At 38.5% G+C, this 24,968-nt stretch overlaps 2 protein-coding genes, 2 long non-coding RNA genes and 1 other non-coding gene across 6 annotated transcripts; 2 read left to right on the top strand and 3 right to left on the bottom strand.

The window, feature by feature from the left end:
- Positions 1–2,017: 2,017 nt before the first annotated feature.
- LOC116609807 lies at positions 2,018–3,636 on the bottom strand. Its single transcript, XR_004293135.2, has 2 exons — positions 3,469–3,636; positions 2,018–2,619 (listed from the first exon to the last, which is right to left on the bottom strand). It is a non-coding gene; the product is annotated as an uncharacterized LOC116609807 (long non-coding RNA).
- Positions 3,637–3,694: 58 nt separating this feature from the next.
- LOC116609806 lies at positions 3,695–5,086 on the top strand. The gene is made up of 2 exons (XR_004293134.2): positions 3,695–3,965; positions 4,815–5,086. It is a non-coding gene; the product is annotated as an uncharacterized LOC116609806 (long non-coding RNA).
- Positions 4,946–16,298, bottom strand: LOC5502326 (mismatch repair endonuclease PMS2). Its single transcript, XM_032370579.2, has 4 exons — positions 15,870–16,298; positions 14,319–14,667; positions 7,374–7,659; positions 4,946–6,812 (listed from the first exon to the last, which is right to left on the bottom strand). Exons 1-4 carry the CDS (start codon positions 16,223–16,225, stop codon positions 5,179–5,181), a joined length of 2,625 nt encoding a protein of 874 aa, XP_032226470.2. The 5' UTR covers positions 16,226–16,298; the 3' UTR covers positions 4,946–5,178.
- Positions 9,214–9,320, bottom strand: LOC116609809. Its single transcript, XR_004293137.1, has one exon. It is a non-coding gene; the product is annotated as a U6 spliceosomal RNA (small nuclear RNA).
- LOC5502325 (N-terminal EF-hand calcium-binding protein 1) lies at positions 16,293–24,890 on the top strand. Of its 2 annotated transcripts, none has more exons than XM_032370585.2 (14): positions 16,293–16,539; positions 16,631–16,655; positions 18,296–18,404; positions 18,836–18,861; positions 19,921–20,018; positions 20,543–20,599; positions 20,900–20,979; positions 21,621–21,670; positions 22,683–22,756; positions 22,847–22,900; positions 23,231–23,340; positions 23,971–24,048; positions 24,126–24,217; positions 24,503–24,890. In XM_032370585.2, the coding sequence occupies exons 1-14, from the start codon at positions 16,504–16,506 to the stop codon at positions 24,517–24,519; spliced, it is 906 nt and encodes a 301-aa protein (XP_032226476.1). In that variant the 5' UTR covers positions 16,293–16,503; the 3' UTR covers positions 24,520–24,890. The 2 variants fall into 2 exon arrangements, with proteins under 2 accessions (XP_032226476.1, XP_001623525.1); XM_001623475.3 differs by having other exon boundaries at positions 21,621–21,724.
- The last annotated feature ends 78 nt before the right edge of the window (positions 24,891–24,968 follow it).

Raw genomic sequence — 24,968 nt, 5'->3', positions numbered from 1 at the left:
TGTGTAGCGACCAATCAGAATTTTACGATCATTACTGGTAGCCTATGTAGCGACCAATCAGAATTTTACGATCATTACTAGTAGCCTGTGTAGCGACTAATCAGAATTTTACGATCATTACTAGTAGCCTTCGTAGCGACCAATCAGAATTTTACGATGATTACTGGTAGTCTGTGTAGCGACCAATCAGAATTTTACGATCACTACTAGTAGCCTGTGTAGCGACCAATCAGAATTTTACGATCATTACTAGTAGCCTGTGTAGCGACTAATCAGTATTTTACGATCATTACTAGTAGCCTTCGTAGCGATCAATCAGAATTTTACGATCATTACTGGTAGCCTTCGTAGCGACTAATCAGAATTTTACGATCATTACTAGTAGCCTATGTAGCGACCAATCAGAATTTTACGATCATTACTAGTAGCCTTCGTAGCGACCAATCAGAATTTTACGATCATTACTAGTAGCCTTCGTAGCGACCAATCAGAATTTTACGATCATTACTAGTAGCCTTCGTAGCAACCAATCAGAACTTTACGATCATTACTAGTAGCCTTCGTAGCGACCAATCAGAATTTTACGATCACTACTGGTAGCCTGTGTAGCGACCAATCAGAAATTTACGATGATTACTGGTAGCCTGTGTAGCGACCAATCAGAATTTTACGATGATTACTAGTAGCCTTCGTAGCGACCAATCAGAATTTTACGATCATTACTAGTAGCCTTCGTAGCGACCAATCAGAATTTTACGATCATTACTAGTAGCCTTCGTAGCAACCAATCAGAACTTTACGATCATTACTGGTAGCCTTCGTAGCAACCAATCAGAACTTTACGATCATTACTAGTAGCCTGTGTAGCGACCAATCAGAATTTTACAATCATTACTTGTAGCCTGTGTAGCGACCAATCAGAATTTTACGATGATTACTAGTAGCCTGTGTAGCGACCAATCAGAATTTTACAATGATTACTGGTAGCCTGTGTAGCGACCAATCAGAATTTTACGATCACTACTAGTAACCTGTGTAGCGACCAATCAGAATTTTACGATCATTACTAGAGCCTTCGTAGCGACCAATCAGAATTTTACGATCATTACTAGTAGCCTTCGTAGCGACCAATCAGAATTTTACGATGATTACTCGTAGCCTGTGTAGCGACCAATCAGAATTTTACAATCATTACTAGTAGCCTGTGTAGCGACCAATCAGAATTTTACGATCATTACTAGCAGCCTTTGTAGCGACCAATCAGAATTTTACGATCACTACTGGTAGCCTGTGTAGCGACCAATCAGAATTTTACGATCATTACTAGTAGCCTGTGTAGCGACCAATCAGAATTTTACGATCACTACTGGTAGCCTGTGTAGCGACCAATCAGAATTTTACGATGATTACTTGTAGCCTGTGTAGCGACCAAACAGAATTTTACGATGATTACTCGTAGCCTGTGTAGCGACCAATCAGAATTTTACGATCACTATACTGATAGCCTGTGTAGCGACCAATCAGAATTTTACGATCATTACTAGTAGCCTTCGTAGCGACCAATCAGAATTTTACGATCATTACTGGTAGCCTTCGTAGCGACCAATCAGAATTTTACGATCATTACTAGTAGCCTATGTAGCGACCAATCAGAATTTTACGATCATTACTAGTAGCCTTCGTAGCGACCAATCAGAATTTTACGATCATTACTAGTAGCCTTCGTAGCGACCAATCAGAATTTTACGATCATTACTAGTAGCCTTCGTAGCAACCAATCAGAACTTTACGATCATTACTAGTAGCCTTCGTAGCGACCAATCAGAACTTTACGATCATTACTAGTAGCCTTCGTAGCGAGCCTAAAGGGTTGGGAAAGAAGTGAGGAGACGAGGCGCGCGCGAGGGAAAGGGAAGGATTAGGGAGGGCTCCCTTTCTCTACATCCGCTCTACCTTCTCTCCAGGCGCGGATGATCTCTAATTTTCTCTCTTTACACAGGCTAATAACAGGCTTTCCTTTCCCTTCTCGCCCCAATCTCCCTATTTTTGGCCGAGCGCTACGTCCGATAGGACGGCTTTTCTGAGGCGCTTTTCGACAGCTTGTTTCGCAGGCTAATAACCATAAATGTAATAACCCACGACAACCATAAATGTAATAACACGTCGCCCATAAATTTAACAAAAAGTCAACCATAAATTTAACAAAAAGTCAACCATAAATGTAAAAACACTCCACCCATAAATGTAATAACCCACGACAACCATAAATGTAATGATTGATAAAGCAGTCACAAAGTTCTTTTATTAGCTCCATCATGTGTGTTTACTCGTCAATTGTTTTCTTCGAGCCTCGCCTGAAGTAGGTTTATAATTACGTCCTGCCCTTAAAGGAATTGTTATTCAACAGACAATGACAATGATGCGAATAACTGCAAGAATGCTGATAAAATTGCCAAAAGTAAATTATAACTACCTCCTCTTTACTCAGCTTTGGGCCAAATTTTTGTTCTTTTTTTTGTTTTTTCACCAATTGGGCCACATCCTTGGCCCTAGGTGTGGCGGCAAACTCCAGGCCCCCATTCGGGCGGAACCTGAAGGTAGGCTTTGGTAGAGGCATGTCTATATATCAAAATCAAAGCAAAACTTCGGGTTAGATACACAATCTATACAGCTTCTAGGTAAATTTGTCTCTAAAAATCAGTCAATTTTGTATTTATAGGCTATGATACAAACTAAATACATGTTCCACATGCACAATTGATTACAATGATCTTTACATGCAATCACAAGCATAATAAAAGCAATAATTACAGAATTTCTTTCACGAGAATTAATTATTATACAGCTAGGGGCTTTCCCTAAGTTTGTTTTGAATTTATTTTTACTGGAATTCAAGCCTAAATACCTTTGAAACAACTCGAATTATTTATTATTCAATCACTAAAGACATGGTAGACAATATTTGCATTTAATACCAAGCGAAAACCTTATTAAAGTGGATGGTTTGTGTGGCAGTTGGGGTTTTCCTAGCAGAGCCAAGTACGAATCCATCCGGTCAAAATACAACAAAAACTTTACCTTTGTAGGTGCATATTTATCATGTAATAACCGAGTAAATACGCCGAACGTGCCAAAGGACTTTCTTAGCACCAAGATAAATGATGTATAGGAATTTCAGTCTCGATGATAAGTGTAAACTAGCTTCAAAGTGAGAAAGTTATAATTTCAAATTTATAAACATCGCACTTCGTACGCGATCCACTGATCGCGGCAATTAAACCCTTGTCTATAACCTCTCATGAGTAGAAGAACACTACACTTGGACTTATTTTTGAATATAATAGAAGTATCGAACCGAAAAGTTTGTTTTATTCGTGTCTTGCTATCCGTTAAATCATGCATTTACGAGTGGGCTAGAGCGGAGGACAAAAAACACGAAAACTAAAACAATCGGACCGAAAATCTCACCTTCAGAGGCACGGAGGTAGTAAAGAAGCTTGATGTCGATAACTCCAGGAAGTTTTGTCGATTCTATTCGTATAAATAAAGCGTAAAATCAGATGATTAATTTTATGGATCACAACTTTCCGCCATTTTGTTTTTCTACCGCTCTAAGATTCAAACTAAAATCCGAGCCTCTGATTGGCCGAACAGACTCGGCTTCCGATTGGACCATTTTGTTCTAAAATGTTCTAACATTGATCTAAAATGTTCTAACATTGATCTAAAATGTTCTAACATTGATCTAAAATGTTCTAACATTGATCTAAAATGTTCTAACATTCGGCCAATCAGAGGCTCGGATTTTAGTTTGAATCTTAGAGCGGTAGAAAAACAAAATGGCGGAAAGTTGTGATCCATAAAATTATTCATCTGATTTTACGCTTTATTTATACGAATAGAATCGACAAAACTTCCTGGAGTTATCGACATCAAGCTTTTTTACTACCTCCGTGCCTCTGAAGGTGAGATTTTCGGTCCGATTGTTTTAGTTTTCGTGTTTTTTGTCCTCCGCTCTAGCCCACTCGTAAATGCATGATTTAACGGATAGCAAGACACGAATAAAACAAACTTTTCGGTTCGATACTTCTATTATATTCAAAAATAAGTCCAAGTGTAGTGTTCTTCTACTCATGAGAGGTTATAGACAAGGGTTTAATTGCCGCGATCAGTGGATCGCGTACGAAGTGCGATGTTTATAAATTTGAAATTATAACTTTCTCACTTTGAAGCTAGTTTACACTTATCATCGAGGCTGAAATTCCTATACATCATTTATCTTGGTGCTAAGAAAGTCCTTTGGCACGTTCGGCGTATTTACTCGGTTATTACATGATAAATATGCACCTACAAAGGTAAAGTTTTTGTTGTATTTTGACCGGATGGATTCGTACTTGGCTCTGCTAGGAAAACCCCAACTGCCACACAAACCATCCACTTTAATAAGGTTTTCGCTTGGTATTAAATGCAAATATTGTCTACCATGTCTTTAGCGATTGAATAATAAATAATTCGAGTTGTTTCAAAGGTATTTAGGCTTGAATTCCAGTAAAAATAAATTCAAAACAAACTTAGGGAAAGCCCCTAGCTGTATAATAATTAATTCTTGTGAAAGAAATTCTGTAATTATTGCTTTTATTATGCTTGTGATTGCATGTAAAGATCATTGTAATCAATTGTGCATGTGGAACATGTATTTAGTTTGTATCATAGCCTATAAATACAAAATTGACTGATTTTTAGAGACAAATTTACCTAGAAGCTGTATAGATTGTGTATCTAACCCGAAGTTTTGCTTTGATTTTGATATATAGACATGCCTCCACCAAAGCCTACCTTCAGGTTCCGCCCGAATGGGGGCCTGGAGTTTGCCGCCACACCTAGGGCCAAGGATGTGGCCCAATTGGTGAAAAAACAAAAAAAAGAACAAAAATTTAGCCCAAAGCTGAGTAAAGAGGAGGTAGTTATAATTTACTTTTGGCAATTTTATCAGCATTCTTGCAGTTATTCGCATCATTGTCATTGTCTGTTGAATAACAATTCCTTTAAAATAGTAAAGCAATTAATTTAGTCCAATTCAAAATAAGAATTGTTCCAGAGTTGGTTTTTCCCAGCCCCCCTTGCATAACGGTCAACCACAGGAATCCTGAACGCCACGGCGTTGTTTGTACGTATTAGTTATTCAGATAAAGAGGGCAGCATTGCGAGGTTCACAACATGTCTCATTGTGGGTCTTCCATGCGGACAATTCCACGGATGCTCCATCTGTCCCATGTGTCCCACAATCCCTTGCATATGGGCGTGGCTTAGCGCAGTGCCAACCATGATTGACATCCTGCACGCGCGGCTTGCAAACATCTTGCGCACGCGCGTTGGTCGACACAGAATCCCCGGTGAGTCACTCAGCATGAAAATGAGTTCTTCAACGTCTTCGACGCCAAAAGTCCAATTCTTACTTGTTGGCACTGACACAAGTTTGACCTTTTGTGTTGCGGGGGCATCGTCGTCTATTTGAAATTCGAAGCCGTTTTTACGGAAGATCTCGAGATTATCCAATAGTATACTCTCGTTCACTGCAGTCAGTTCGAGTTTTCTAGGAATTATAAGGCGCTGGTTTCGTAGAACTGTGTTTCGCTGCTGCATCTCGAAATTGTACTTCTCGTCCGAAGCATGCTGGTCGATAATGAATAAATCATTATCAAGCTTGGCGAGGATGAAACCCAAGTTAAACTGACCGACAATTTCCATTCTGGCAAAAGATCCTTTTTCAATGTTCTTCGTTAACTCTTCTTCAGCAGCGGAGTTATTCTCAGGCGAAATTTTTGCTCTAAAAATTCTCACTTCAGCATTCTGTGTGATGGAAGTGTTAAGACTATGTGAGCGTGACCTTAGTTTTTCCATGCTGAACTCGACCTCGACCGTCTTTCTTCTTGAGAAAATAACTTTTAGGTCTTCATGGTCGTCTGGAAAAGTTTCTCCTATCGATGGAGTCTTTGTAATGTCTTCTGCTTTTTTATGGCTCGAAGTCTTTCTGTCTGCCAATTTAGTAACTTCACTCGTTTCTTGAATATTCTGTCCAGCGTGAAAACTCTCCTCTTTCAAATCACTTTGCATAACAGGAAATATCGACGAGCTATCTAATGCTAAGCTATCGTTTTTATTATCTTCCTTCAGAAGCAGTATCTCCTTTACTTTCGTGGGTTGATTTCCCCTGTGGACTCTCTCCATTTGTTCTTCATGTTGACCTGCACTAGAAAGGCCTATTTCATCGTCACCTTCAGTTATTATTCCTGAAATCTCAGAACCAGAATTTTCAGAAAACTCGCTACAAATGATTTCTTTATCCTCTTTTTTACAGAAGATCTCAGTAAGCCTAGCTTGTTTTGCAACCGGCTCATTTTGTTTCTTTTCACCACAAGGAGATAATTCTGAAAACTTTCTCTTGAAGTTCGACAGGGAATTCAAAAAAATTTTTTGCCTCACACACGACTTTTCGTATTTACCCACTGAAAGTCCAGATACATTGTTGTTGCCATGAAGACTATTAAGACTGTTGCTATGAAAACCACCAGAAGTTGCTGCATACGCATTGTTTCCACTGGGGCTGTCTCCAGGGGCAAGTGAAAAGTGTGAGGCCTGCGTTGGCGATGGCGAAAGTTTAATTTGCGTGAACACTTTTTGATTGACCTCGTAAGTTGATGTCCCCGGATCAAACATTTTGATGAGTGACGTGCGAAGGGTGGCGAGAAGTAACTTTTCTTGTTGGAGAAACACCTGCCTCTTGTCCGGTGTAACATTGACGTCTACTGCATCTAAAAAAAGAGTATCAGGAACCTGCTTAATGAGGAATAAATTAGTAATCAGGGTCTTGGAAAAGGTGGGGATGGGGAATGTTTTTCCGGACAATTCTGCTCCCCTATACCGCCTTCCTGGCTTCTATTTCGTATTAATTCTCGTCCCTGTATCTCAGATCAATCAAACAAATCCCAAGATTTCGTACAGATATCATAAGCGCCGTTGCTAGTCTCAAGTGCGGTGCTATTCTAGGGCGCACCGTTTTTTGGCAAAAAACACGTGCATAAGATGCCTAGGAATGCAGCTAGTCTGGCTATTTTGAAAATCCACAGGCTGTCATTTGGAATTTTCGTAAATGTTTTGTTTTGTTTGCTGGAACCGAGAAGCACGCCGATCCAGTGTTCCTTGCCTCTTAACGCGCCACAGGATTCCCAATGTTAAAAAACAGGCATTAACGAATAACCATACATGACAGCCGGCTAGCAGGCCACCATTTAAAGCTGTGATCAAAGGTGCAACTCCCCCAAAGCAAAGAGACATTAAAAGGAAACTTTTACTTAAAAATAGAAGAATCTTACCTCTCTTTAGCGATATATCCAGCATCACAAAAGGGAACTGGTGTCTGTTATACATGTGATACACTTCACTCACCACGCGAGACACCTTCGGCAAATCACAAGGGCGTTTATTAATGAAGAAGAACTGTCTATCAGATGAGCTTCGCCCAGAGCCGTGGTCTGCCTTCGATATGAACCCTGTGATCGTGAATGGGTTACTCTCACTGTTAGAGACTACTGAAAGGTTGAGCTCGGTGCAGTCTTCCTCAGATGGCTGGAGTTGCTTGAATGGTAACAGGGACTGTACCTGAGAGAACATAGAAATTATTTACAACAATAAGCAATGCCAATAACAGAGCCTGTGTAGTGGGTCAGTGACGTATATCACGTGACGCATGTCTTGCACGTAAAGAAATACTTGTCAGAACTTGTAAGAGCTAGTCAGAGAGCACAGTGCGCGGTTCACAGAAAAAAAACCAATTCTTGTAGTAGACCATTAACTTTCTTTATTGATCATTTAACCGAATTGAGTTTAATTGGGTCATGCTTTAAGGAGTCCCACAGTACCAACGCAATTCATCGTAGAGAGATCGTGTTTTAGATGATTTTATTTTGCATTTATAGACAACTTGAGATGGTAACCATGTCTGCGTTTTCGAAATTCCCTCTTTTAGCGAAGTTTATCGGGGAATTGTCTGGTTTAATGTAACGAAAATCGGGTATCAAAATCCCAAGTCATACGATTTTGAGATCCATTTTCTTTTGAACAAAACAGCCTATCAAAATTTGCAGACACGGTTTGGTTGCCAATCGTATTCTGATGTATATTCTGTGTTTGGCCAGGCTTCAATTGATACCGCCGTGATACTAGAACTCGTCATGCAAACACCATTTGTTTTGTCAACTTTTCAGGGCTAGTATATATATATATATATATATATATATATATATATATATATATATATATACTATATATACTATATATATATATATATATATATATATACTATATATTATACTATATATATATATATATATATAGTATAATATACACCAAAAACTGGAATTCGACTCTGCCAAATTTTCGTCTTTAATAAGACTTCTTTAGGGCCCTGAAGAAGAATACATGCTAGTATTCTACTTATATTCTGCTTTAAAACGGTATATTGCTTGATATGTCAGTTTTGATGTCATAAGCGAGCCCATTGGCTAGAGGGGAGGGGGTGGGGAATGGGAAAATGCGACTCAAGCAACGAGGGGAGCAACTAGAAAATACTTATCGCGGCTTAGTGGAAACGAAGCTTCCATTGACTACAGTATTTATTTGGACTTTTAATAGGGAGCTTTGAAAACCGCGAACATCAGTTTTTGCACAGGTATTTAGCGGAGCCCTACAGGGCACGAAGCCGCGCACAGCGGAGCTTCATCTGCGAACGAGATTATTATTTCGGAATATCCTTCAGTGTTTCCAAGAAGATATAGCGTAGCCACTATGGGGCACGGAGCTGCGCGCAGCTCCATAACGAAATTTACCTTAAGGCTGCGAACGAAATTATTATTTTTAAAAATCAGTCCGTACGGGATTTAGCGGAGCCACTATGGGGCACGAAGCAGCGCGGGGCGGAGTAGAGAGAAAGTACATATATTATAAATTCACGAAATCTAATTCAAAATATGTCAAATTCCATTAACAAGAAACAAGACATGCCATTTTTGTTACAGTACGTGGTGACCTAATTTCTAACATTCTAAACCATAAGAGAAATATGAAAAAAAAATCATTAAAATATATATATATATATAAAAGCGTCACATGGTAGCTTGAAGTCTGAAGAGTATGTGCAAGAAAAATCAAATAGAAAAAAATTTGGAACGCTTCACGAATTTGCGTGTCATCCTTGCGCAGGGGCCATGCTAATCTTCTCTGTATCGTTCCAATTTTAGTATATGTGCTGCCGAAGCGAGCACGACCACACGGAACTGCTATCGTATATAAAACTACGGAGTTCGCCAACCCTTCGACATGTGGTAGCCAGGTCCATAATTACAATGAATAACTGAGTTAAAAACATAGACACAATGCTCAGGTATTAGTTTTAAGGTGTTACAATATAGCAGTACATTTTTTAAATGCTCAAAATGACGGAAAAAGCATGTTTAAAATACAATTTTAGTTTATGTCTCCCTTAAACGCGTCATCAATGCGTAAAATTTGCTTACAATTGTGGCCAAGCTGCGCAGATTTATTGTCAATTTATTCATCTATTCATCTCCATCAACAACATTAACACGCAAGCCAACATATCATCATCTCGGAGGTCAAATAATGTAAGATGGAATTGCTATTTTGGGGTACTACTTCTTAGGAACAATGTCCTATGAGTAGGAACCTTTGGCTAAACCTTTTTATACTTTTGCCTTTTCAAGCATAGAAGACCTTAACTTATTCAATCCACGAGTCTTTTTCAAAACCAGCGAGAGCAGCGAACAATACAAAGGCACCTGTCTCTCTCAAAACTTTGTATACATGATAAAAGTTTCACTATTGCAGCAGAATAGACTTCGGAAATGTGGCATAAAAATTCCGTGCAACAGAATCTGAATTCTAAACTAAGCCATAATACCCAAGGAGTAGCGTGGCTTAATCCCTAATCTGTCGTACGACTTTACAATATAACACATTTTCGATAAAGAGCGTCACATTCACTGGTCATAAAGATAGACTAGTACATGCATGGAATACCGCTGTAGTTTTATTTCTTCGTAACAAACACATTCTACTTCTTATAAAACACACATAAACTAGTCCATGGAAAACACATGCTGATAATACATTTACGAGTAATATAATGTACAACAGTATAGCGCTTTCGCGTGTATTATTGGACTGTGTAAGAAGCTCGTGGAAATATTACCCTTTCTACATTCGATCTCTGTTAAATAAAATCTAAATAAAGGCTCCCAGAACAAGTCAAAGCAGTTGTACAATAAACATATTTGAAAATATCGTGCATGGAAACGTGTTATTTTGAGAAGATTCAATTATACCGCTGCCTGATAGAAGGCTCGTAAGCGTCTACTAGACGATTGGCTAGACGTTGCGAGAAGCGTTATCACTATCGTTTGTTTTTGTTGACATACGGGTCACAGATACGAAAATACTGAGAGTGCTTTTGTGATTATCGGTTTTGCAATATGGATCATTGGCCAACGAATTTGAAATCTATTATATGAAAAAGGCTTTATTAACTAACTAGACTCGTTTTTTTCGAAAATCGGAATTTCGCTTATTCGAAATGACTAGTATCACGTTACTATATCCTGTTCCTCACGCACAGAATCAAAAAGCCCAAACTGTCGTGATCTCGTACCAGAACAATGAATATAATACACCAAAAACTGGAATTCGATCCTGCCGCAGTCCATTAAGGTATGGTACTCATCTCCAACCTTATTTTTTTTTACATTTTTCACAAATCCTTAATTCATAAGGTAAATTTTTATAGCGGCCTGTCGCTAGTCTGTGTGCCGAGACACGCAATCTAGTCATAGATTGTCGGCTTCTAACATTAGCTTCTGATAAATATTTTCTTAGTTTAAAATTTGTCTTGATCTTGCAATAAGTGCGTAGCTTTCCATTATTTTGATTTAACTATTCCTGGGTTTTCCAAAATGTTGCATTACTTTTATATAGTACTTTCCTAATATATTTTCCTAGGGTATGAATTTGTTGGCCTTCAATATCTATTTCCTGTAGTGTCTTTAAGGGTGTACTGACATCTGTTGCCGTCATCCTGTGACGTCATAGATACAGAAAAAAGCAAATATTTCAAGTAAACTTGCCCAAAAATAAATATTGAGTACGTTTTATGAATCTTGACAGATGGAAACATAAAGCCAAGCATGCGTTTTAGGAATGATGGAGGAATTAGTTTTTAACGATTTTTCAAAGGGCCTTGAAATCCAGATTATTTGATATAATTTTCGTTTCTGTCAGATTAATTCATGCTTGGTTATATAAAGGAGGCTAAGGAATACTGGAAAAGTATTTCGTTTTGAAATAATTTGGCGACAATAAAAGCTTTTTTTCTAAAAACGCAGAGAGTGAACAAAGCCCGCGCGTGCACAGTCAGCCTGCTCAGACACACTGATATCTCACATGATCTCATGATAACATTGAAATGAAGTTAAAAACAAATTCCAATATAGTGTTTGGTGGTATTTACACTTCTAAGAAATGATATCCGTGATGCCATGATCAAAATCGAAAAAAGTATTTTAAAAATTCGGATACAGCGTGCGCTGTTTTTCAGTGAGTGCGCGAGTGTTTGCAACGGTTGTTTGCAGCGCGCGCAGGTAGTGAACATTGAAAACTTGGGCATCACAAGCGTTGGCTTGAAATTTTTTGCTGAACGCTCCTTTGTTTTTACAAGCATGGGAAATAAGGTAAGGTTGAGATCAACTTAAAGTAAAGTTTTGGGAACTTGGAACGCATATTTTTCTTTTACTTCAAGAAAGCTCGCGACTGACGAATTGCACGTGCGCTCAACGCCACCAGGGTAACTACGTCGTTACTGAGCAACCCTAATGTCAGTACACCCTAAAATCACACCAAGCAAATAGAGAATTGATGAACCTTACAGGGACATTAGATGTTGAAAAAAGGCTGATCTTCGCCTTCTTCGTCACTAAGGTGTTTTCATATATCCTACCTTTTATTCGGCACCAATATTTTGCCACCAGGAAGAAATTTGTACTATCAGTGGGGCTTTTCCCAGTTCTCCATATATAGTTAAATTTGTAGTTTTTGAGTTGACTCCTAGTATACGCTTAAAAAACTTCAGTTGCAGTTTTTAGAAATCGTTGGATACTTTAAAAAAATTTAGTCTAAAAACTTTCATACGATGAAGCCCTTCCTAAAAGGCATGTACCCCAAATTTCACAACCATACAGTAACACTGGTATAACGAGTGACGAAAACAATTTCAACAATACTTGTATTGACACGTTTTCAACATTTGACAGACGGTTTAAAATACAGTGGTATACACGTGTGGCTTTGTTGTATAGAAGTTTTAGAGCACTTTTAAAATTTTTAGGTTGCATCCCTGTTTCACCCCAACGTGAGAAGAAAAGGAAGGCGTTATACCCTGGTCTAGCTTAACTGATGATCTAACATCTGAATACATACTTTGTAAAAGGGTGATAAATCTTCCGCTACACCCTATTATTATTAGTTTGTAAAGCGGACCCTTTCTCCGGACACTGTCAAAAACAACTGACAAAAACGCGCATTTTCTAGAATAGCGCGCGCTATGGATAAAAAGAATTTACCCATCTTTACGTGGGTTCCTACTACAAAAAAGTCATCACTATTAAGACCCCGCGGGTAGATAGACTAAATGATTGTCGCAATGAAAATGTTGATAGATAAGGTCATCCTTAACTCTTTCACTAACTGGTAAACTAGGGTGCTTATTTAACCTACTTTTATGATTATTAAAACGCTTCCTAAAACTATTGATAGTAGACCCTCTGTATTGCTTGCTACACATAGTAGTCTATATTATTATATATTATAGGTACATCCTAGTACCTATAATATATTACGGAGCTAGTAAATAGAAGGGTACGTAAGTTGTCTGCTGATGGATTTATAGATGATAAGACTCTAGATTATCTTATCATCAATGGTAAGCCTAGGGCAGGTCGATTTCATCTCCTTCCTAAAATACATAAGAAGGGTAACCCAGGTAGGCCAGTCATATCGGGGTGTAATACTTGCACTGAAAAGATATCTGAGTTTGTAGATTATCATATTAAGGATTTGGTGCCATCTGGTAGAATTCCAGTTTTTGGTGTATTTTTTCTGTTCCTCACCCACAATGTTCCAAGTGATTAACTTAGATGAGATGCTTCGTCGAAGAAATGAATTTTGACGGATCAACAGCCGCCATAAACATTATATAGTCAAGAGTTTGTGACAAATTTTCATTGGTCAGCGATTCCTTAGGAGTAACTGCTTTTGTTTTTCATGTAAAGAAACGTAAGTAAATGATATTGCCAACAGTCGACCGCAAAGGCAAGTTCACAGCATTACAAATTACGGTATCCACAAGAGCCTGTTAGTTAACGAACCGATCTATGATATTAGAGACGGTTTGGTATTAGAGACGGAAATTCTCTCTGAAATCTGACCTGCAGAATAGCCAGAGGGCCACAAAGCAATTATACTACCTCGTTTTCTAAGGGTGGTTGTCCTGGATCAGTTGTATAAAGCTCATGTTCATGAAGAAACAATGTGCAAGTGCAACTCAGACAATCTGCCAATCAAAATACCAATATTGTGCCGCAATGTTGCTAAGAAAAGAACCGTTGGTTTGACTGTAAAAAAGGGGAAATATGGGCTTCTTTTTCTCTCACCCTCCCTCCCTCTCTTTCCATGAATCCATAATTTACATACCCCTTAAATAATTTCCAAGCCAAAAAAAAAGAAAAAAAACAGACTCTCAATCCTTACCCCCCTAAATACAGTTTCCAAGCAACAGTTGTTTTTAATTTGCCAAATTTTTAATCTTCCAATCCTTTCCCACAGAATTGTTTTCAATGTCAGTATACCCTCCTCTACAAGTGCCTCAATTTGGAAAAAATACTGCATCGTGTCTCACCTGTTATCATTTAATTATTTTTACCTTGTGACCCCCTTTACCCACATTATTGTATTGAATGTCACCCCCCCTTCTCTGCAAAGAGCATCATTGTAGGAAAATACTGCATTGTGTATCAACAAAGACAGCTGTGATGATATCCTTAAATTTTCTTACCTTCATTTCCAACTGAGACGTAAAGACTAAGACGTAATAGCTTTATTGGACCAGAAAGGGGGGGCTGGGCAGCCCCCTGGCTATACCCGTGCTTTCCTTTTCAACAAGCAAAATAACGGCAAAATAATGCATTGTGTCTTACCTGCTTAGGGCCAAACACGGCTGTGATGTTATCTTTGATTTGTGAGCTCCCATGAGTAGACACAACAGTGGATCTCTTCCCTGCGACATGGTTAGAACAAGTGATTCTGGTCCCTGCACTGATAAGGCAATACCCTTGCAATACATGCACCAGCCTGACAAACTCTTTCTTGATGTTTCTAAGGAACTCCTTGTGGCGGACAGGGAGGGTAGAGAAAAGGTTAAGAACTGTTACCATTGTTCCTTGCTCCCTTGCACAAGGTAGCTTGGATTTCAGTTTACCATTGTGGTCATAATCCAATTTGGTTCCTGCTGTCTGTGAGATGTGCCGAGTAGTGATTGACAGGTCACTAAAGTGTAAAAAACACAACATTGTATTTAGCTATATATACTAATCTCACCACCCACTGCTAATTAACTTCCCAAGCCATTATAAGGAGATCAGCATGCAAATTGCTTCACTGAGTCCCCAATAAACACATAAAGTACTTGGATATGAGGATTAAGGGGGAGGGGAGCTTCAAGTGGAAACCAGGCTTTTCAGGAAAAGTTTTGTGGAAACCGGTCTATCTGTCTATCAGTCTACCGGTCTCTTAACACTTATGCACATACTTTTGCGTGTTTTGTTCTTAACACTTATTTTTTATTATCATTTGGTCAGCAAAGGGTTCTAAGATCAATAATGAGATTATTTGGCTGCTTAATAGAGGTGATAGTAACATTGAATTATTGAGACTGGGAAATTGTGGCCACAACTACATAATGCAGGGGCCTGTAAATAAAGGTTGGCTGCTTAAAATTAGGGTTGGATTCAGAGCATTAACAATAGAACCCCCAAATCATGTTATCCTGATAAAAAAGTCCTGCTAATCTATCCCATGCAACATTTCTATCCGGAATCCAGCTTTTTTCCTCAAATTCTTCTATCTGGATTGCTTAATCATGCATCCCGAAAAAAACTATTGTGGACCCTCACTGTACTGTGCACATGGAAATGGCCAAAAAGTGGGAGGGCTTCGGCTATGACCCCGCCTTCCAATGAAAATCCTAGTTACACCCCTACATATCAATCTAATGTAGGTTATTTGGCTGAGACCTTTCTCAACAACAACCATGTGATTGCAGAAACGAACACTCTCACACAAACAACTAATAAAGTGGTACCTATTATCGGACAGTGTCCTATTATCGGACACTCTAAAAAAAATCCTAAATATCTCAAACAATAGGAAAACACGCTGAAACAACATTGAGAAAACATGTATTGTGAAGCTTTTTACGAGTGTTTATTGTTTTGCAAAACTAGAAATAATTTACTCTCACGCACTGCAAAATGGCGATATAAATCCTTTCTTTGACTTGAATATGCAAGGACAAAAAGAAGCCGTAAAATAATCCAAGATTTACCGATCGTGATGAAAGTTTCTTGGTGAATCTGCCATTTTGTTTTTGATCTCCCAAGATGCTTTTTGGCCGCAGTTTCCGTAGACACTTTGGGTGTCCGATAATAGGTACCATGACAGTATGAAAATAATCCCCTCTAATCAACTACCTCAGGGCACAAAGAGAACTTAGAGCTTCTCCTCGAAATCCGAACGTCTCAACAGCCGACAAATCCGAGAAATCCTTCAGCTTGGAAGTGTAGTGTTTCAGCGTCAAGGCCTCGAAGTTTTGGGGTTCCACGCCGGCGCCATTGTCGGAAACTTCTATGGAATGACTTCCATGCTCCTTCAGTCTTACATCCACACTCGTAGCTCCTGCATCCAAGCTATTCTCTAATAACTCTTTCATAGCTGTCGCCAGGTTTAGTACAACTTGTCCAGAGCATATTTGATGCACGGATTTACGATCTATTGGAAGAACAGATGGGGCTTCGATTTCGCGCGCGTTTTCACTATCTGCGGCCATCTCGAAAACAATGTCGCTAAAAACCACAGGGTGACCTATCGTGTGGACCTATTCGAAACATCAAAACCTAATACAGTAATTCAAAATACAAATTAAAACAAAGAAGTATATAAAACAAAATTCATTAATCGGATATGGAAATCTATTCCATTATCTTAGGCCTAATTTTGTGAATATACAGTCGAAGCGAGTCGAAGCCTGAAACTCATGGGTACCCTGTGGTCGTCAAATCGAACCCAGTCGTCCCGGTTCAGTAGTTTTGTTTGGGAACGTTCAATATGTCCGAGGCAAAGGGAAAGTCAATCTTTCTTGATGTGAGTATGCCTCTCTTTGTTCCATTTCTATTCATTGCTTCATCACGTGCAAACGTTTGATGCATGAACTTGCTTTTTACTTTGCATTTAGGTGTTTCGGAGGGCAGATAAAAATGGTAAGCGACCATATACTTTCAACTCCTACCACACACAAATATTTGTCAAAAGCTTTTTAAAACATTTAAAGACATCAAGATATTAGCTTTTGCAAATCATCCAGTGTATTTTCCCCGTTACTTTTTATAGAGGCGACAAAACGCTGGTAAATAAATAGCACCTATTGATATTTGGCTGCGCCCTTTCTCATGGTTTGTCCTGCAAAATTTGATATGCAAAACAGTGAATAATAGACAAAACAACTCCCGGCCCTACCAATCCATAATTCCCATAATCAATAATAATCAATAATAATAATCGATAGAAATCAATATCAATCAATTGATTGATATCGGAAATCAATAAAAATCGATAACATGAAACTGTGTGAGTATCGATTTTTATCAAAAAATATTGAAATTATCGATTATTATTTATTATATTCATAAGCATCAATTTCTGTCCATTCCTTTGAAATGTATCACCCTTAACCGGCATGATCAATTGCTTGACTGTGTTTCTTCAAATAAAATCAGATAGACAAGGTAAGATAAACAAAGCGAGTCTTTATATCGCTTCAAAAGGGCTCAACTTTACCATTTGCAAACCACATTCAGGATATACATTATAACAAAAACATTTCATATAATTCTCGATACGATATTTCTGAACACTACTCAGCTGTTATATTAGCTGATTGGGAAGCAACCTACAATGTTTAAAGACGAAGTACGTATAATAACGATGTCTACCGCCCTGTTCATACTTCGCGCTTTTGCCTCCCAGACCTAATTGTGAAATTCTGAAACTGGAATGTCGTGGAATCCCTTCATGACAACTTCAAATGTTGTGTATCATTACTCATATTGAAAGCACTTGAGATGAAATAACATTTACAGATGAACACAGGCTCAGATGCTAACGGTTGATTACAGATTCAATTTCCAGCAGTCAGTTTTAAATAGAAGTAATCGATAAAACCCAATATAAATCGATAAAAATCAATATGATTGAGTACTCCTTTCTGTGAGTATCGATTATTATCGATTTCCAATATCAATCAATAATAATCAACTGATTTATATCGATTAATATTGATTAATTCAATTAGTTTCCAATTATCGATTTTTATCGATTGGTAGGGCCGGGAACAACTCTACATTGTCGATATTCTTTTTTTGTGTGTCTGAGCTACTGCTGTGCTGAGCTAAGCTTTTCTATCTGGCTGGTCTATCACTGGTCTATCTCAATACACATCTGTTCATTTGAACAGATTTCTAATTCAATTTTTTCAAATTAGAAAAAATCAGGTTTATTCTTTCCAATTCATTATTTGACATTCTTCTCCAAATGAACTGCCCACCATATAACTTAGATTCAGGTTTTATTTGAATGATATACACCAGGGCTGTAGAGGGCCTTGAAATATTGGGGGGGCATGCCCCTACTGGTCACTTCCTTATAATTGTTGAACGTTCACATTCAGAGACCAGGATTTAGCCATTTATATGTTACCCATGAACCACTGCGGATTACGATGCATTGATTCATGGGTGCAACCTTAATTGAAATAGGTGTATTCACATATATATTTATTTATTTATTTGTGTGAGTGAAGGCATTGTCAGAGCACAAATACTTAATATGTCTACCCGTGTAGATGATGGGGCCTTAAGCTGGGAGGAGTTCTCTTCATTCTTCAGTGATGGCATTTTATCCACTGAAGATCTCAAGAAGCTCTTTGCTGAGATAGACACCCATAATACCAGGTACTGAGTGCAGTAGCATGCACCATGTAGACTCCCAAATACAGTAGAATGTGCATGTACAAGATAAGCTCCCATAGGTATTGTACAACTGAGTTCTTCTATGCCATCACCTAAGCAATATAAGAGCTGCTTGCTTGTTATTAAACACACACCCCTAACTTAAGATGTTAATAGCAGACTTAATTCAGGCCCGTAGCCATTAGGCTGCGCTCTAATAAGTTTGCTCGATGTGTCAGCTCTAAAGAGTTCCCTTAATAGGTCCACTCTAATGGTCTGCTCTATGAATTAAGTATCACTGCGAGCTAAAATGAGCTACCTAAGAAGAGAAAATGGTCTACTAAATGGGTAAACGAACCCACCCACCCTCCTATCGATAACCTGGCTATGGGCCTGATCACTGAAATTGTACTGACTGATGTTTTTGTTTTCAGTAACATCGACACTTCAGAGCTCTACGGTATGCAACTGTATAAGTCTCTATTCATTTATTTCATGTTCTCTGACATTACATTGGATACCTTCTAAATACAGACATCTCACTATTAAGAACAGTTTTAGAAGTCATGGTGAAAGAAATCTTAATGTATCTATAAGTCTTAACCTGCTTAATGTGGGCACTCACTTAATGAGATCTGCTTTAGATGCAGATGGTGTCTAAGTCAGGTTTCACTATACAGTATTGTGATTTTTTAGGCGTTTACTTAGGGGTACATGGTAAGTGCCCCTAGGCGTGTTTCTAGGGGTACATGGTGAGTGCCTCTAGGTGTGTTTCTAGGGGTACATGGTGAGTGCCTCTCGGTGTGTTTCTAGGGGTACATGGTGAGTGCCTCGGTGTGTTTCTAGGGGTACATGGTGAGTGCCTCTAGGTGTGTTTCTAGGGGTACATGGTGAGTGCCTCTAGGTGTGTTTCTAGGGGTACATGGTGAGTGCCTCTCGGTGTGTTTCTAGGGGTACATGGTGAGTGCCTCTAGGTGTGTTTCTAGGGGTACATGGTGAGTGCCTCTAGGTGTGTTTCTAGGGGTACATGGTGAGTGCCTCTCGGTGTGTTTCTAGGGGTACATGGTGAGTGCCTCTAGGCGTGTTTTTAGGGGTACATGGTGAGTGCCTCTTGGTGTGTTTCTAGGGGTACATGGTGAGTGCCTCGGTGTGTTTCTAGGGGTACATGGTGAGTGCCTCTCGTTGTGTTTCTAGGGGTACATGGTGAGTGCCTCTAGGCGTGTTTCTAGGGGTACATGGTGAGTGCCTCTAGGTGTGTTTCTAGGGGTACATGGTGAGTGCCTTTCGGTGTGTTTCTAGGGGTACATGGTGAGTGCCTCTCGGTGTGTTTCTAGGGGTACATGGTGAGTGCCTCTCGGTGTGTTTCTAGGGGTACATGGTAAGTGCCTCTAGGCGTGTTTCTAGGGGTACATGGTGAGTGCCTCTCGGTACAGCAAATCCTGGGTATGCCCCGTGTCTAGGCTACACAGTTATTCCAACTATATTTTTATCTGAAATGTCAGGTTTTTTTTAAATGCAGAGTACTTTAAAAAGGAGATGGGTCCATTTGAGGAGGTGTTTGCAGGCTTAGAGGAGATGAACAGTGCAGTTAGCAATGCTCTCATACAATCAGCAAAGGTTAGTGAGAGCAGTAGTGCAGCAATCCCAACCATCATTACTGTCTTTTTGCATTGAAGGCAGCATAATTGACTCACAAATACCAAGACTTACAAATTACACGCAGATGCATACCCTAAAAGCAGATTAATGTTGAAGTATTACTTCTATTTTTACAAAGTTTACTTTTAAATATCAGGAGGAAATATTTAAGTCCCATAATAGACAACTTGCGCTAAGAGGTCACATATCTGTTTGAGTGGCGAATTCATGGCTGCGGCTGTCATATCAAGGAGGGATGAAAAAAAAAATAATTAAAATATTTCAATGAAAATAAGCTTTTTTGGACAAGGTTTTTGTTGTTGTTAGTTTGTCACCAAAGGCCATAGTGCTCATGTTTTCCACCCCAAAAACTCACATGATTTTCTAGTGTAAATTGCCTATATTCAAATTGCTTATCTGTCTCGCATCCAACTTTTTTCTCAAAATGATGCGCTTTTTATTGTTTGTCCCTTTACCTTTCTAATCAATTTGTTTTCTTCCAGCTGTATCCTGAAAAAAGATTCTTTGGGAAGTTTGCTACAAGGTTTTTATTGAAAGAGGTGCACAAAATATTTATTGTTTTATAACTAACTTGTTAATGTTTTTTCCTGGTGCAACCCACTAAGATAACCTTCATATAACCAACTAAAAAAAGATCTGAGGTGCTCATCATATTATTATTTATATTGAATATGAATAATTCAATAAAAGTCATTGGTGTTTACACTACTCTAGTTTCCTTCATCGCATTTATCTTTTTTGTGATAAGCTAAAGAAATCTCCTAAAATTGATTTATAAGTTTTATAGCCTTTTATAGCCTGAAGACTTTGCTGTAGCTCACACATTACTTTTTCTTCAGGTACTTGGGCAGATGAACTCATTGCAACACCAGGTTGATGTTGCTGTTGATAAAATAGATGAAAATGAACAGCAATCAAAGTAATTTGTGACTTTTAAACATTTAATAGAATTGATGTCATATAAACTGCTTTTTATAGCTAAATTTTCCAAATATTTTCATTTTCACATGTTAAGCATATTGACCCTGTTAATTTGAATCCCTAAGTAAATGATTGGTTGTTTAATACTACAAATGTGTGTTTGAATACCTCCTCTATAATGATTGCTGTGAAAGTCAGTACAGTTTGCTATGTTCACAAGATGTTAGCTGAAATTCAAACTCGCTGATTAATAAAATTTTGAACTAAGATTCTCTTTAAAGTGGAAATCGCATGTCAGTTTATTTCTGGAGGGCCAATGGAAAACAGTTTTAAAATATTTTTTGTATTTTCTATTAAAAATCATCTGAGATTGTTACATAATCTACTAGAAGTAAACATAGGCACTTTAAGTGATTGGGGTTTCACTGAGGCTCTCACAAAGGGCCTCATATGACTGAATATGTTTACCTAACACAAAAGTACCCATTTCCCCTGAAGCCTTCTATGAAGTCCTTATCAAGCATTTCATTTACAGAAGAAATGGCCAATTTTAAGAGACTGTTTCTGGCTGCCATACCTCCTCTATGAACAAAATATTTACAGATGCATCTCGTTTGTAATTTGTTATTTTGTGTTTAGATCAACTGAGCCCTCAGCGGAGGCACAGTCCCCTGCAAGACCTGGCCGAGGTGGGCGTATGATCAGAAAACTGATCAGTTATTCTCAACAGACTAGCATTGATGGTATGTTATATTGTCAAGTAATATTTTGAGATACCAAGGGAATAAAAAAACACAAGGTTGAAATGTTTTACCCTTCTGAAAAAACAAAGTATCTTTGCTTATGTTTCAAATGTTAGCCCTTCGTCTTCGCCAGATTCAGGGTTGTGCTTGTAGTCATGTAGTATGCAAAAAAACTCAAAACTTAACAACTGCAAACTCTTAAGCTCCTCTCATTAGAATATCGAAGAGACATAACCGATCTAGTTCTGTTGTTTAAAATATAAAATGGTGATGTGAGCATTAGTTTAGCTAGCCTTCTTTCTCCAGCCACGTCCCGTTACAATACTCGAAATTACCATCCTAACAATTACCACCTTTTTTCCACTCACAACCAAAATTATTACAGGAATTCGTATTTCCCTAGAACTGTCAAACTTTGGAATAGTCTTCCTTCACTTATGAAATCTTGCACTACGCTTTCGTCTTTCAGAAATCAGCTGACAACTCACTATTTAGAGAAACTTGCTTTTTACCAACCTCCATGATTTCATAGAGCTTAAATTTAAGTAATTCTTTTGTTTATTTCCTATTGTAAACCGTAGTATTTTTGTGTGACAAAGCCAATAAACAATTGTTAGGTGGCACTAGCCTGTGTATCGTTCGCATTGAACCTTTGGAAATAAAGAGTGATGATGTTGGTGCTGATGAAGATAATGACGATGATGATGTCCATAATGATGATGATGGTGATGATAAAGATCATGATAATTAGTAGCCATGGTTATATTTCTTCAATTCTTTATCAGCCAGTCACTGTCAAAGACTTTTATGAAGAAGTGAAGAATATCCTTTTGAGTCACTGTAAAATTATATTCTCTTAAGAGCCCCACCTTCCTAAGTGTAAGGCATGGAACAATGCATGGATGATATATTTTCAAAGAGCAAGAAGCACTTACTGTACTTTGATCACATTCAACAGCATCCCAAGTAAAGAGTGCACTCACTGCTGAAGTTAACAGACTGGCTGAAATCATAGATAAAATCGAGAATAAAGTGAGAATTCTGCACTTCATTCATTATTCAACAGTAGGACTCTCCTTGTATGCTTATAAACCAAAGATGAATTTTTTTTTTCTTTTGCAGGTCAAGTTTGATGTCATTGAAGAAGAAGAGGTTGACATGATAGATAACAAGATGGTTAGACAGATAGCTTTTAACTTCAATGCCCTGCACGCAATCATGTCATGTAAAACGTAATGGGCTCACACAACAAATTGATGTATATAGCTGTTGAATCAATTTCTATCTTCTTTGGCAATTCACCAAACATTGCTTTAATCATTAGGCAATGTTTTAAGACTCCTACCACATTAAATAGAAACCTAGAATCACTGTCAGAAAAAGTGATTCTTAGATGTACAAATTATAAATTTCAGGAATGTCACCTGGAGTCCTTTTTGTTTGCCCATGTGTTATATTATACCCATTATGTTGTGATCTGATATTCCCACCTCTCTTTACTTGCAGGCTATCATTGTGTGCAGGAAATTCCAGGTTTTCCCCATGGCTCTGGCAAAGTTCCGCACTGCACTCAAGACTTATATTGGTGCCACTAGCCAACAGAATGGCTGTTTGCAGTGAGTGCACCCACCGAATTCAGGAAGGCGAAGTGGTCCCATAAGTGGGGGGGGGGGGGTCAAACGTTGGGGGGAGGGGTGGGTAGTGGTTTCAGGGGAGGAGTGGGTAGTGGTTTCAGGGGAGGAGTGGGTTGTTTCATATTTTCATATTTAATATTCATAAGTGCTTTGACCTAGGTTTTTATGCACTTGATTTTAAACTGTTCAACAAATTTGTTGTCGGTTGCATATGTACCGCTTGCAACCTGTTGGCCTTCATACATACAGAAACATCCGCTCAGAAAAGTGTGGGCACTGTCCCCACATTTTCAAAAGTGGGGGGGCTGGCGCCCCCCTGCTCCTCCCCTTCCGCGCCCCTGAAATTACAATTTCAAAATTGTAGATAGAAAATCATGGGGGATTTTTTATTCCACTTTTTATACAAAATTAATTGATTTTGTGGTGTGTGGATTTATTCTTGAAGCCCTCCTTCTCCCATCCATGAAAGTTACATTTTGATGGCGGAATAGAGGCAGCTCAATGACAAGTTGTGTAGAATAAAATAAAACCTCCTGCCACTATGCATCACGCCTTAGTAGATTCTTGTTAAGAGCACGTTTTGTAATGCCAAGTTTGTTGATCTGTTTGTAGCTTGTGTGTTCGCTCCTTCACTAGGACAGATTCATTTACAGTGTACGAGATATGGGCAAATGCTGACGATCTCCATAGGTAATCTGACTAATGTTGTAATGCTTGGTTATCCTTACCAATATCTTCATTTAATGAACATTTCTTTTATGTCAAAGGCATTTTGCATGTGAATTTTCAAAGGCTTTCATGCACAGCAACATTGATCTGTTGGAAAGACCAGAGGACTACAGCAAAATGGCAGTCCCTGGTGAGTGAATCAACATTTTACAAAGCTGTAGCATGCCACGTAAGAATTGGGGGGGGGGGGGGCACAATACAGAAATATTGAGAAAGTATTGAAGGGGGCACAGCCACGCCCCTACGGGTCATTTCCTTATATTTTTTTAAATATAGGGGGTGAATAAAAATCTCTGCATTTAAAGTTGGTGATCCCTTGTCTTCTCAGATATGGGCATTTCAATCCTTAGGTTTACTGACCAGAAAATATTAATGTTTTTTTTTTATTATTGAAATAATTCCTTTACTCTTTCAGAATCTTGGTGGAACTAGTACTTTTGAAAGCTATGGTCATGAGGATCATCAAGAATAAAATGACAATTTTGAAAATTAGTTTCAGACGTACATAGGTGATGCTCTAGGATGTAGTAGATGCCCCAAGATACATAGAGTTTGTATAGAATGCAGGTGAAAATTCAAATAGTAATAATCAACACCTCCCCCCCCACCCCCGTGCTCCAAAATAATATCATGTGGGAGTACCCTCACCCCTTTAAAAATTTAGGAATTTGGTGGTGTAGAAAAAATGCCCACAATTTTAATGTGAGAGCATGCCCTGGATCCCCCCTAAATGTGTAACATTTTTAACTTCCATGTTTGTCCCAAACAAAATGGGGTTTGGAATAAAGTCCATTTTTTTCAAATGTTTTTGTTGTGTTGGCTTTGTATCTAACTAAGGGGTGGCGATTTTCCTATCTAAATTTAATTAAAAGGGCCTATTA

The sequence above is a fragment of the Nematostella vectensis genome, chromosome 13 (genome assembly GCF_932526225.1).
Source record: "Nematostella vectensis chromosome 13, jaNemVect1.1, whole genome shotgun sequence".
In the NCBI taxonomy this organism is placed as follows: domain Eukaryota; kingdom Metazoa; phylum Cnidaria; class Anthozoa; order Actiniaria; family Edwardsiidae; genus Nematostella; species Nematostella vectensis.
The sequence above is the reverse complement of the archived record's forward strand: the minus strand, read 5'-3'. Positions and strand labels throughout refer to the sequence as shown.

Excerpts from the sequence above, each read along its gene's own strand:
- LOC5502326 (XM_032370579.2), bottom strand. The coding sequence starts at position 16,225 with ATGGCCGCAGATAGTGAAAACGCGCGCGAAATCGAAGCCCCATCTGTT. Across the intron at positions 14,668-15,869 it reads AGTTCTCTTTGTGCCCTGAG|TGACCTGTCAATCACTACTC; the intron begins GTAGTTGATTAG and ends TTTACACTTTAG. Across the intron at positions 7,660-14,318 it reads CCGTGTTTGGCCCTAAGCAG|GTACAGTCCCTGTTACCATT; the intron begins GTAAGACACAAT and ends ATGTTCTCTCAG.
- LOC5502325 (XM_001623475.3), top strand. The coding sequence starts at position 16,504 with ATGTCCGAGGCAAAGGGAAAGTCAATCTTTCTTGAT. Across the intron at positions 16,540-16,630 it reads GAAAGTCAATCTTTCTTGAT|GTGTTTCGGAGGGCAGATAA; the intron begins GTGAGTATGCCT and ends CTTTGCATTTAG. Across the intron at positions 20,600-20,899 it reads CAAGGTTTTTATTGAAAGAG|GTACTTGGGCAGATGAACTC; the intron begins GTGCACAAAATA and ends CTTTTTCTTCAG.